This window comes from Choloepus didactylus, chromosome 9, assembly GCF_015220235.1.
Source record: "Choloepus didactylus isolate mChoDid1 chromosome 9, mChoDid1.pri, whole genome shotgun sequence".
NCBI classification, from domain to species: Eukaryota; Metazoa; Chordata; class Mammalia; order Pilosa; family Megalonychidae; genus Choloepus; species Choloepus didactylus.
The window spans coordinates 89,571,178-89,585,261 of NC_051315.1; the positions used below are offsets into that span (position 1 = coordinate 89,571,178).

Below are 14,084 nucleotides of genomic sequence, written 5' to 3' on the forward strand. Positions count from 1 at the left end.
ACTGCTCTCCATTCTTTAGCCTTGTTCTATATCCTGGTAACTTATATTTCATGTCTATGAGTTTACATATTATAATTAGTTCATATCTGTGAGATCATACAATATTTGTAACACCTTGCAAGGTTGACATTCGTTTGTTCTACCTCATGTAAAAACACATTTGTACATTTTATCACAATTGTTGAGCACTCTAGATTTCACTGAGTTATACAGTTCCAGTCTTTATTTTTTCCTCTTTCCTTCTGGTGTTCCACATGCTCCTAGCCTGCCTCTTTCAACCATACTCACAGTCATCTTTGTTTAGTGTACTTACATTGTCATGCTACCATCACCCAAAATTGTGTCCCAACCCTCTCACTCCTGTCTTTTCCTATCTGTCTGTAGTGTTCCCTTTAGTATTTCCTGTAGAGCAGGTATCTTGTTCACAAACTCTGTCACTGTCTGTTTGTCAGAGAATATTGTAAACTCTCCTTCATATTTGAAGGACAGTTTTGCTGGATATAGGATTCTTGGTTGGTGATTTTTCTCTTTCAGTGTCTTAAATATATCGCATGACTTCCCTCTTGCCTCCATGGTTTCTACTGAGAAATCTGCACATAGTCTTATCAAGCTTCCTTGATAAGGATTCTCTCTTTATCTTTGATGTTTGATAATCTGATTATTAAGTGTCTTGGCATAGGCATATTCATATCTATTCTCTTTGGGGTGTAAAATCTGTAATTTTATGTCTTTCATAAGAGATGGGAAATTTTAGCTGATTATTTCCTTCATTATTGCTTCTGTCCCTTTTCACTTCTCTTTTCCTTCTGGGACACCCATGACACACACATTCATGCTTTTCATGTTGTCATTCAATTCCCTGACACATTGCTCATGTTTTTCTTTCTTTTTCCTATCTGTTCTTTTGTGTGTAGGATTTCAGCTGTCTCATTTGCCAGTTCCTGAGTGTTTTCTTCTGCCTCTTCATCTCTTCTGTTCTATGTCTCCATGGTGTTTTTCATCTCTTGTGTTGTGACTTTCATTTCCATAGATTCTGCGAGTAGTTTTTTAAAACTTTCAATTTCTACCTTATGTTCTCCCAGTGTTTTCTTTATAGCCTTCATCTCTTTTGCCATATCTTCCCTGAACTCATTGATTCGGTTTTTGATTTGATTTAGCATATTTCTTTGAAAATCTTTAATTGACTGTTTCATTAAAGTGAAACAATATCTCAACTCTATCTTGATTGAGGTGTAAGTCTGTTCCTTTGACTGGGCCATATCTCCACCCTTCCCAGTGTAGTTTGTAGTCCTCTGTTGTCTAGACCTCTGCCTTCCCTGATTATCCCAGATTTTCCCAGACCAGAATGGGTTCAGATCTCAGAATGGGGTTATATTCAGTTTCAAATCTCCCTGAGGGTGTGTCTTAGAGTTTGCTGAGGGAGGGGCAGGCCTTTGAGCTGGGCCCTACCTCCTTCCTCCTAGGGAAGATACATCCTCTAGGGAGCTATCTTCTGCATTTCAATAGTTTCTTTGTCTCTCTGGCTCTGTCACCTCCACCCCTATCTGGGTCAGAGCACTGTGAACTGAAAATGGCTGAGGCTACACTGAGCCACTCAGGTTGAGAGAGAGAAAAAAGGAAAGAAACCCCCCCTTCAGAGCCAGTCCATGGCCCCCCAATTTTGCCCATCAGTCAGACAGAGCATCTGGTCTCTGGGTTCCCCCTCCAGGGGCTCAGGTGTTTTCCAGCTCTCTAAGGTCAGTCTCTAAAAGTCTATATATTTTTTCTATTTTTAATTAATTTTTTCTTCTCCATCAGCCCTACCTCCTCTCCAATGGGAGCAACCTCAGGGTACTTTGCTGCTTGTCTCTGTTTGTAGTTTGTATTTAGCAGTCCACATTAGTTATTAAAAACCCAGTTGGAGCTGGTCTGAGCTATATTCGCCTGTTCAGGGAATGCTGCTCTCTCCTACAGGGAGTTCCTGCCACTTGGCCTGCCGTGGGGGGAGGGGGCCCCCAGAGCAGGTCTGCAGTTTTTACTTACAGATTTTATGCTGTGATCTCAGTGTTTCCACCCAATTCAGGTTGGTGTATGATGTGTAGGCAGCCACAGTTGTCCCCCAGCAGTTGTTCCAGATTATTTATTAGTTGTTCCTGGTTGTTTATTAGTTGTTCCAAGGGTCTAACTAAATTCCACACCTCTCTATACTGCCATCTTAACTCCTTTCTAATTTTGATTCTGGAAAAGTTTTGATATCTAGAACTATTGAATGAATTGACAATCAAAAAAAGATTTACAATAATAAAAAATAACCCCAAATCATGACTTCTCTGTTGAGTTATTAACATTAACATAAAAGTTAAACTTTACTATGGTAAGGGCCATGGATTTTCTGAAGATAAAAAAGGCATCAAAACAATCTAGAGAACATGAGTCAAGGGTTATTTAATCTTTTACTAAGTCAGTTGGAGAAGTGATTTGGCATGCAGTTGATTATGCTGGTGTGAACAGAAATCCGGCAAAAAAGAGCTAATTGGTGTCTAATCACACTATCAGTGGTACCAGTCGACTGGCAGGGATCACCATTAAATCAAACATAATGGATTTGATTAAATACATTTTCTTTTATCAGTATTATTACCAAGATATATTCAGCCTCAGATGGAAAAAAAGTTGTAGCTCTGTCTACAGTCCCCCTGCTTCCATAAAACTTTGCTTATTGAAATCAATTTGAATTAAAATTAGATAAGTCAAAGATACTCTCCTTCCATCACTCTCTCTCATTGTGATATTTGTGAGGGACTTTATATTAGTTACATTTCAAAAAGTATATTGACTTGTATAGTAATGGAACCCAGAAAACAACAGGCTGCTGGCATGTGCCCAACCACAGCTGATTATTGAAAAAAATAAGATGTTGTGCACTTAGTGCATTGAGACTTTCTTCACTTTGGGGTGTGATAATGTTTTTTTTTTTTTTTTTTTTTTTTGACACATTCTCTGCATAATAGAGAAAATGTCCTCATCTTGAAGGTTGACAAAATTTCCACTTGGTACCTGGGTCCCAAGAACATTGGATATCAGAGATGGATCAATAAGCAAGTGTTTCAGGGTGACTCCTTTGGGGAATATTGTGCATGCATCCTAAAGTTCACTTTGCATTCCTGAATATTAAAATTCTTGCAACACTTTTAATTAATGGCAGTGAGGTTAGTCAAGTTTGCCTGAAAATTCTGGAGAAGGTTCACAAAGATTAGTCACCTGTTGATTTTGTCAATTGGCTAAGTTGTAATCACGGCTGAATAAAGACAAACATTTCTAGTGACTATTCAAGATACAGCTGACAACATTTTGGGGAGCAGGACAACTGGAGTCAAGAAAAGTTAAAATGGTTCCTCTATACAGAAAACAGCCCACTGAAGTTGATCCTGTTACTATCATAAATGTGGAGACAAACATCCTTTGACCTGTTCTGCATGAACTCTCTTGTCCAGCACCATTATAATCAGGCTTGGAAATGTGCCTTGGAGCCAGTCTCAGGATGGAGAGCACTTTGCTGTACTCACTAAAGGCAATGAACTTGCAGTAAGCTTGAAAGTGTTTTGTTTGAGTTTGACCAAGATTTAACAGTCTTGTAAGATTGACTTTGTTTAAAAACAAAAGATGCCACAATTGCTAAAAGATGGAGACAACCCAACAGATTAATGAATAAACAAAGCATGGTATATACATGCAATGGAGTATTATTCTGCCATGAAAAGGAATGACATTCTGACACATGCAGCAACAGGAATGAACTGTGAAGATACAATATTGAGTAAAATAAGCCAGACACAAAAGGACAAATATTGTAGATCTCACTGATATCAAACCATTAGAAAGCAAATTCATAGAGTCAGAAATTAAAATGTAGGTTACCCAGGACTGGGTGGGAGTAGGGAATGGGGAGTTAATGCTTAATTGGTACAGATTTCTGTTTGGGGTATTGGAAAAGTTTTGGTAATGGACGGTGATGATGGTAGCACAGCATTGTGAATATAATTAACACCACTGAAGTATATATTTGAATGTGGTTGAAAGAGGAGATTTTAAGATGTACATATGTTACTAGAATAAAAAATTGTTAAAAATAGATGCCAATCTATTACCGATGCTTGTAGAAGTGTGACCTTCCTGTCTCATTTAAACTTTTTAAGGAACTTAGAAATTAAAGGAAATTATCTTCTTTCAAGTTAGAAAATATATTTGTAACAGCAATTAGATTTAAAAGGAACCAAGTGTAATGAAATTCTGCTCTTATTTTAAACAATATAAACAGATAGGCCACTACAGAACCAAAGAACTCAAACCCAGTGCTTTGATTAGAAGGAAGGTAAGAGATGATGAACTATTTCAGTGTTCTTAAGGAAGGGAGACAAAAATAGGGCTAAAGTAGATTGACTTTTTATTGACTCACATATTCTCAAGTGATTGCCTGTTCACAGTTCCTAACTCCTTCCTGAAAAAGTAGTGGATGTATGTAGGAAGACTATCTTAAACGGCTGATATGTGTTGGAATTAGACATGGAGGGAGAGGCAGTCTTGGCAAAATTTATTTGCATGATGCCATACTTGATAAATGCTACTTTTTAAAAATGTTTACTTACCAACTTGCACTAGCAATAGGAATTCTAAATTTCAATATTATCAGTATCATAGAACAACTTAGAAGCTTCAGTCTGCTCCTCAGGGATACCTAGTCTATACTCTTTCACTAACTAGCTGTGTGGCTTTAGGCAAATCAACTTTGGGCTCAGTTTTCTCATCTATAAAAGGGAGTTGTCCATGATAGGAGGTCCTTACGGTGCCTTCCAAATACAGAGTTCTGTGTTTCCAGGAATTTAGATATAATTCAAAAGAAAATTGGAATTTGTGGAAGGTGTTTGTATCCTGATATGATGAAAGTGCATCTTTTCAGTACCATTAAATATTTATATTGACTCTGCATTGATCCTAGGCAATTAGTTAAATATTGAGGAGAACTGGAAGGACAGCTTTTTTTTTCACAGAGGTTATAACAATCCTATCCATTTCTAAGTAAAAGTGTTACTGTTCCCTTAAATAAAGTATCCTTTTTAAAATAAAGGGTTTTGATCTTCACTGATGATTTTATATGCTATTGTTCAGGACATATCTAATGCATAAGGTAATGCTAACCTTTATCTGGGTAAGTCCTCTATACTTTTAGATACAAAGTTCTGGCAAGGAAATAAGATCCCTTAGGAGATATTCATGTGACAGAACTAAAGAAAAGCTCTTTGTATTATTACAACAGGCAAAGGCACCTGGGAGCACAGGCTGAGACATGGGATATGTAAATCAGGCCTCCGCCAGATTCTATTGCTTGAGTGAACCCAGCTTTGGTTGGCTGAAAGTCCTGACTGTACAGCTGGTGGATTATCTGAAGACATGCTTCTCATCTTCTCTGCTTGGCTTTTGCAATTTATATTTCATTTCCATTAGAATCTGTAAAGACTGAGGAAAGAGATAAAGCTCAAGTCAATCATTTTTTTCTTCCTAACAACTTAGATGAATTACTTAGCTGGAAGGAAAGGTTGAAACTGTTGAGTGAATTTTCAGTACATTTCAAAAATACATTTTTTTTTTCTCTACAGCTACTACTAATGAAAGTTGACTGTGGAAAATACGTTAAATCAATTCTTTTAAATACAACAGAAGTTGTTATCATAGAGAAGATCAGTTTCTTTTGAGAAATGTACCTATGAACAATAGTTTTAAATTCTGAGAATATTAACAAGTGAAGACAAATTTTGAACTTTTGTTACTATAAGATATAAGTTTTTCCTCTGAGGAACCTGAAAAAGAAGCTTCTGTCTTGAAGGTTATATCTAATGTGGCTACCTCTTTATAAAGTGTTTGTCTTAGACGATAGGAAAAATAGAAACTTCTTCTACTATGGTTGTGCCGGTTTGAATGTATTGTGTCCCCCAAATGCCATTATCTTTGTGGTCTTGTGGGGCAGAAGTTTTGGTGTTGGTTGGATTTGCTTGGAATGTGCCCCACCCAGCTGTGGGAGATGATTCTGATGAGATGTTCCCATGGAGGCGTGGCCCCACCCATTGGGGGTGGGCCTTGATCGGTGGAGCTATATAAATGAGCTGACTCGACGAGAAGGAACTCAGTGCAGCTGTGAGTGACATTTTGAAGAGGAGCAAGCTTGCTAGAGAGGAACGTCCTGGGGGAAAGCCGTTTTGAGGCCGGAGCTTTGGAGCAGACGCCAGCTGCCTTCCTAGCTAGCAGAGGTTTTCCGGACGCCATTGGCCATTCTCCAGTGAAGGTACCCGATTGTTGAGGTGTTACCTTGGACGTTTTGTGGCCTTAAGACTGTAACTGTGTAGCAAAATAAACCCCTGTTTTATAAAAACCTATCCATCTCTGGTGTTTTGCATTCTGCAGCATTAGCAAACTAGGACAATGGTATTAACAAATATATACTTGGGGCTTTTGAAGAGGACTCCAGTTGTAGATTTGTTGTATATTTTGGTCCTCATTTTTTTTTTTTACTTCAAATAATTAATAAAGTGTTAACATTTATATGTGAGCATTATATTTTCAGCTGAGGTAATCCTGTTAAAAGCTTTGTTTATTTTTCAGTATTTAATTTGAAGGGAAATTAACAACATGTAATAATATAGAAAAATGGAGAAGCCTAAAAAACAAAACAAAACAAAAGTGCAGAGGCCTGGAAACAGAGATTAGAGTTCCAAAAGACAATTACAGGTTTGAAAAAGGATCAGTAACTGTGCCAGTTTGAATGTATTATGTCCCCCAAATGCCATTATCTTTGATGTAATCTTGTGTGGGCAGACCTATCAGTGTTAATTAGATTGTAATTCTTTGAGTGTTTCCATGGAATGTGCCCCACCCAACTGTGGGTGATGACTCGGGATAATTTCCATGGAGATGTTGGGCGGGCCTTGATCAGTAGAGCCATATAAATGAGCTGACAAACAGAAAGGAACTCAGTGCAGCGGAGACTGACATTTTGAAGAGGAGCTACAGCCAAGAGGGACACTTGGAAGAAAGCACAGGAGCTGCAGATGAGAGGCAGTTTGAAGATGCCCATTGAAAGCAGACTCTTGCTCTGGAGAAGCTGAGAGAGGACAAATATCCCAAGTGCAACTAAGAGTGACATTTTTGAGGAACTGCAGCCTAGAGAGGAATGTCCTGGGAGAAAGACATTTCAAAACCAGAACTTTGGAGCAGATGCCAGCCACGTGCCTTCCCAGCTAACAGAGGTTTTCCGGACACCATTGGCCCTCCTCCAGTGAAGGTACCCTATTGTTGATGCATTACCTTGGACACTTTATGGCCTTAAGACTGTAACTTTGTAACCAAATAAACCCTCTTTTATAAAAGCCAATCCATCTCTGGTGTTTTGCATTCCGGCAGCATTAGCAAACTAGAACAGTAACAAACATAGTATTTTATTGTTTTACAGATGTGTGAGTAATAGACAGGTAGAAGAAATAAGTAGCACCAAAATAAAATAGGAAAAGGGTGATTATGTACATAGATAGATGAATCTGAGGATAGAATGGTGAATAAGATAGGGCCCCTGCTTTACAGAAATTACAATTTGCTGGAGAAATGAGGGAGTGGGAGATAATATAAGTAAACAGATCATTGTAATTTAAGATAGATAATGAGAAATTCCATAAACAGACTAAAATATAGAATGTTCTAGAATTTGGAGGAAGAGTGGGAAGGGGAGGGGAAATTAGGAAACCAGTGGAAGAGGAGGCATTGAAGTGAGCTCTGAGTCCTTGTAAGAGTTTGACCAGAGAAGACGGCTTAAGATGGCTGGTAGAAAAAAATGTGTAGAAGGAGGAAAAGCAGGGTACGTTAGGGAAGTGTGGCTCATCCAGGTTAAATGGGACCTAGTAGGGAGGGGACGCACTAGGGACAAAGGATTCTGAGGCAGGTGGGCACAAGCATGGTAAAACTTAAATCCTAGGTTAGAAAACTTTTATTTCATTCAGTAAGCAAAGGAGAAAATGACAAAGCCGAAAAGTAGCTAGCTTTGTGCTTTTGGAAGATGATTCTGAAAGTAGCATTTAGGATGGAGTGGGGTAGCGAGAACCAGAACCTGCTAGTAGCAGAATAGGGAATCAGACCCACCTTTGAATGCCTCAAAGGGAGTTTTGTGAGAATTTGGAAAAGATACAGATACAGTATACTTCTTGGTTTTTTTTTGATGCATTTTTTTGGGAGGGACCAAGGGATGGAGTGTGGTGAGGGAGGATGAGATGGGACTGAAAACATTTTTAAAGGTGATAGTTGAGTTGCTTCTTGAATAATAATTAGAAATTGAAAGATGGAGATGGTCCTGCGGAGTGGGAATGAGGACTTAAACTAAGTGGTTGCAGTGAGGAAGAAAGTGAAGGGATGAAAGAGAGAGACTCTGAAGAAGCAGGATAGGCAAGAATGACAGAAAGGGTGGAGGCAAAGAGGACTTCGGAAGCTTGAGCCTGGGTGTCTGGGTGAGACTGAGGCTGCGACCATCAGGTATCTAGTAGCCTAGGTATCTCCACTGAGTTGGCTGAGCCCTGTATCTGGCTCTCCGTAGATGGTACCGTCAAGGGTCACTTCAAAGTGAATGGACGGACATTTGCAAAAGTATGTCCGAGGGTTAGGGAACCAAAAAGGGATAGGAAGCAGCCCAAGATTAGCAACATTGGAGAGCTGTCAACAACCCCAGGGCTACAGGGGGAAGAGGGAGGAGGCATTACTGTCAGTGATATCTGCAGCTGTCAGAGAGGCATCACCTGACAGGAGCTGTGGCCTTGCCTAGAGGAAGCTATCCAACGACAGCCCAGCAGGCAGGGAACTGTCAGAAGAATAACTTCTGTAAACCCTCTCTCCACTTGCCCTTTGGCTGATCCCAGCTAGAAGTGAGAGGGCCAGAAAGACCATCCTCCTCAAAAGAGAGCAGAGTTAAGAGTTGATCTGAAGGGTCAAAGAGAGAGTAGCTCTTCAATAAAAATGATTTGAGAATTTATTCACTTGTAAACTATCTATACATACTAATACATCAATACATACATTATAAAACATATCTGAAATAGAAACTAGCATGGGATTTTAAGATATTTTTATTTATTTAGAAATAATGAAAATATTTTTGCTCTCCTAGTGTGCTTGAATATGCCATACCTGATTAGACTCTCATTGTTTTCACTTCTCAATGTATCTGAGGAAGAAGTTATGTTAGGAGTAAGAGGAGTGTCTGCTCTGCTATTACCATTTCGTTTGTTTGTGCTGCCATTGTTATCTTCATTGTCTTTTCAGGAATCCATTTTGGGAAGTTTTCCTTTAGAGGGTTTGGTACAAGATCATATAAATGGTACTTACCTTACAGGCATAAGTAAATTGAAATATTCTGGAAGCAAGTAATAAGAGTGCTGCTGTCAGCCCTTCTCCAATGTGGAATTCCCTTCTTTGCTTATAATAGCTCATTAACCAGATTGGTGACACATGATCCTGATTTAGTGAGGGGGTTGAGGGGGTGGTGGTGGTGGTGGTGGTGCAGAGATCAATCTGTAAAGTTTACTTTCTTAAATTTACAAATGAAATAAATATGAATAGAAGCTCTCATTGTATCTTCTCACACAGCAGTGGACTCGGTTGTACCCTTCCTGGGGTACGTCCACCTCCCCTCCTTGGAAGCAACAGTGGTACACCACTGAAAATATGGACCTGGAATTTTGGAGAGATTCTGAGGTTGAAGACACTGGCTTTGAAATTATCTGCATAGGTGCAATATTTGATATCTCTAGAAATGGGTGAAATTACCAAAAAGAGAGATTATGGTGAAGGGAAATAGAGACCAGGTAGTTTGGAGGATAACTACATGTGTAATAAATTTTAAAGAAAGGAAAAGGAGGCAGTGAGGACAGAGAAAGGGCAAAGTGGGGAACAACCAGGGTTAGGAATGGGCAGTGTAAGGGGACCCAAGAAGGGGAGTGGTTAGCACCATCAACTGCTGAGCTGAGGAGAATGATAACTGAGCCTGGACCAGGGAGTGGGTGATGGTGAGGCCAAAGCTAAACTTTGAGGAGTCCCACACAGAGTCAAAGCAGGGTGCGTGAGTGAACTTTTTAAGGAAGGAGAGATGAGGACAACTCAAAGATCAATACAATGCTCTGCTATTGTTACGCTTTGCTTACTTTCAGTATGAGATGTTGTAGGCAGAAGAGAAGAAGCCAGGAGAGAGGTAGAGATTGTAGATGAGAGAAGGAAGGAGTCATTAGGAATGTGTTCCTGCAGGAGGCAGAGAGAGTAGGACTGAAAGTCTAGGTGGAAGAGTTAGCCTTGGTGAACAGGACATTTCCTTCTCAGGTTGTTACAAAGAGGCTCTGCCAATTTTGGATGCAGGAAGTGTATTCCTCTTGTTATTCAACACTGAGGTGATGGTAAAATGCTACAAAGAAAACTGGCCACAAGTCAATCGATAAATGGCTTTATACCGGCGAATGGTATGTGTTCTCTTCTGAGAGCAAAACCAAGAGAGAGGAGTGTAAAATGTTAATCAAGATATTAAGGAAATTATCAATTGAATTCCTTTTTTGAGTTTTTCTTATTAGATTTGGATCTGGTTTAAATGGGTTGATGGTGGCCCTGCCCTCATGTTTGTTCCAAGGGGCTGGGCCATGTTAGTTCAGAATACTACATTTTGGGCCCAAAAGATTGTGCAGGCCTGTGTGCTCTCATGGGGCTTGGCCAGGCCAGACAAAAATTAGAGGGAACTTTTTCTTTTCATGAAAATATGTGGTATGCCAGGGAATTGGGATTCTAATTCTAGCTCGGTCACTAATTAGTTCTATTTCTTTGGACAAGAAATTAGCCTAACCCTCAAAGTTTTTGTTTCCTTTTTTACAAAATGAAGAAGGGGGTGGTCATGGCATCTAAGATTCTTTTAATCTTAAATTTTAATGGTTCTAAAAATGTATAGTATTTTACCTATTTTGCACAGGGTAAAGTCACATAATATATCCATTCTCTGAAAATGTGTCCCTTGCTGAATTGCATGAAAATACTTGTTTGCTACTTGATTAATTGAAACATCTGATAAATTTTGAAATAATATAAATATAAAAAATATAAAGTAATATAAAAATTCAATTGATATTGCATGTATGGATGCAAAGTCTAGAAAATACTAAATCAAACTGAGCTCATATTAAATATACACTGCCTTTTAGATTTGTTCATTTGGCAGCTGCAGTAATTCAGGCTACTGAAGTCCATTTGATAAGTTGTTGTTCAAAAGCATTCTGTTTCCTCTTGGGAGTTGAAATAGTTAATGCAGCTAAAAAGTTTGGCCCAGTCTAGATCTACACGGGCGTCAGTTTTATGGTTTTGGTAGTCAATTTAGCCCTCTGAATAAATCACTTTTAAGATATCATTTCACTTTTAAAATATCATTTCAAATATGAGTAATTGAATTTTGCTTGGTTGAATAGATTATCATCATATTGCATTCCTCATTTGAATATACTTCCCTGCTAAGCTGTGATCTCCGTGGGGCTAGAGGCATGTCTGTGTTTGCTCATCAATGCATCATATCCCTTGCATCGTGCTTGCATAATGGCTGCTAAGTAGATATTTGTTCAATGAATGAACATATGATTTTACTCCTATGGATTAGCTTGAGAATCTGTGACTTAATGTTTTTTTCCACTTGAATGTTTGTAGTCATAAATGACTTTATGTCAGGAAGTGATTGTTCAAGACTGCAATCTGTTCAATAACGTCTATTGATTGTGATAGCAGGAAAATGTCTTACTGAAGACCTTTTATGCCCACTTTGGATTCTACCTTGAATCAATTTTGCCCTTCATATCACTGAGACAGATAAACATGGAATAGCCCAATAAAATGGGACGACAGTCATTGAAAGCAAAAGAGTGGCTGGAAATTGAGGAATTGTTAGTTTGCTTATTGGTTGCCTTTCTCTATTCATTTCTTGCATTCCCAAAGAAAACCCTATCATCTTGTCTCTGATCACAACTTCTTTACCTATTATCAACTTCTTCGCTTAAAGATTCTTCTTTTCTCCATTAGCAGAAGAGTTGTCTTATTTCCACTGCTTCACTCAGTATATTGATTACCTCTTGAACGTATCTTCTTTCTATCCAAATGGAGGGCAGGAACGAACATTTGGTGTTGTTACTTACAAGCTCTGCCAAGTACCTGGCCCTGACATTTCACCCACTCCTCATTCTTGCCAGTGGAGGAACCAGACCCGCTGCATCTTTGGACCACCCAAATCCAAGATGCTGACTTAATTGATGTGACTGGTAGTCCTTCAGTTCATCAGTAAATGATTCCCTATTCTGCTTCTCATTGCTATTGTTCCAATACCACTTGCCTTGATGTTGCAGTAACCTTTGGGGTGAGAGGGTGGGGATCAGAGGTGTTCAGGGAGGAAGTGATATGATCTGAACTTAAAGGATGAGTATTCTTTTACTCTACAGTTATTTGGCACCATTGTGTGCCAGACATGTTACGTAACTAGAGCAGTCATAAGGAAGGTGGCTCTGGCCATGGTGTTAGAATGAATGGAGATTGGAGCATCTCTTGGGGTTGAGGCCAGGGTTTCCCATAATTGGAAGAATCATGGGGTCCCTCTGTATGTCTCATCTTCCCAGTGAACCATTTTAAGGATTTCTGACAATGACATTTTTAATGTTTATTTTGTGACAGATGATTCAAGAGAGCCGGTTTCTCATAGACACGGCAGACACAGTCCATGAAAAGATTGTACAGTGTCAGAAAGCAGGTAATCATTTTTTTTCCTATTTTGTTTAGAAACCATGATGATACTTTTTGGCATATTTTTTTAAAGTTTCTGTTCTTTGTCTTGGAATTCAAATATTTTATGATTTAGTTTGCCTAAATTTTAAGTTACACAAAAGTCTTAAAATAGAAATTGAGGTGATATGGTTTGGGAAGCAGGGTGGGTTCTGAAGATTTAGAGTAGTGAGGGTTTCTGAATCTACTTACATAGTTTGGGGCATCTATCAAAACTTTTTACTAGTGGTATGGAAAATATGGTTCCACAATGTTCCTTAAGACCCATTTCATTTTCATAATTTGAACCATAATCCTATTAACCTTCTAACTTTTGTTCCATTTTAGTTCTGTTCTTTCTTTAAATGTGGGATGGGTCACATATCCTCGAGGGCACACCTCTGCTTATTTATGTTCCCCCTCATCCACACCCTTGTGCTTTTAATCCCTTGGATCCATGTGCACCTTTGTCTGCACACACAATGATTTTGTTGAGGAAGATGACAACACTGACCATTGCTTAATGTATATGCATATGCTGTACTAAGCATATGCACTATCTTACTTAGTCATCATTACATCTTTGCAAGATAGTTATTACTATTTCCACTTTACAGAAAAGTGTAAATTTTGAGAGGCAATGTGTATTACCCAAGATCCCACACCAACACGCAGTGAAGCTGATTTTTGAATTCACACTAGACTTTTAAAATGGTGTTCTTCACTGACTGACCAGCAGGCATAAATGTTTCAGTTGACAAGAAGCACAAAAATAATAATACACAGTGTTTACATGATGTTACTATATACCAGGCACTGCTTTGAAAGCTTTATATGCGAGATATATATATACTCATTTAATCTTCACCCACGAAGTAAATACTCTTGTTATTACTATTTCACCAATGAGGAAACTGAAGCCCAGAGAGTTTCAGTAACTTGTTTAGGTTACAGTATATAACTATAGCCAGAATATAAGCTCAGGTTCTGGAGTCATGCTCTTAACCTTGTGCTGTGCTGCCCTTTTTGTTGGAAACACAGTGTGCTGTTAGCCCCAGGAAAGTTAATGGAGTTTTAGGCTGCATAAGTAAAAGTATAGTAACTATAACAAGGAAGGGATCATGAATCACTGCCTCAAGCCCACTACAAGTACTATGTTCAATCCTGAATATGGGCCCTTGACACGGCTCGACTCCGGGAAGCTGTGCAATGCTGTGGCCCTGCTTGGATGCCATCCTTACATAGGGGAT

At 38.9% G+C, this 14,084-nt stretch overlaps 1 protein-coding gene across 1 annotated transcript in view; it reads left to right on the forward strand.

Moving 5' to 3' along the window:
- PLCL1 (phospholipase C like 1 (inactive)) overlaps window positions 1-14,084 on the forward strand; it is a 375,338-nt gene that overhangs the window by 318,670 nt on the left and 42,584 nt on the right. Inside the window, exon 4 of the mRNA XM_037849838.1 lies at window positions 12,748-12,823. Within this exon, the coding sequence (XP_037705766.1) occupies window positions 12,748-12,823 (76 nt within the window). The remainder of the gene's footprint in view (window positions 1-12,747; window positions 12,824-14,084) is intronic.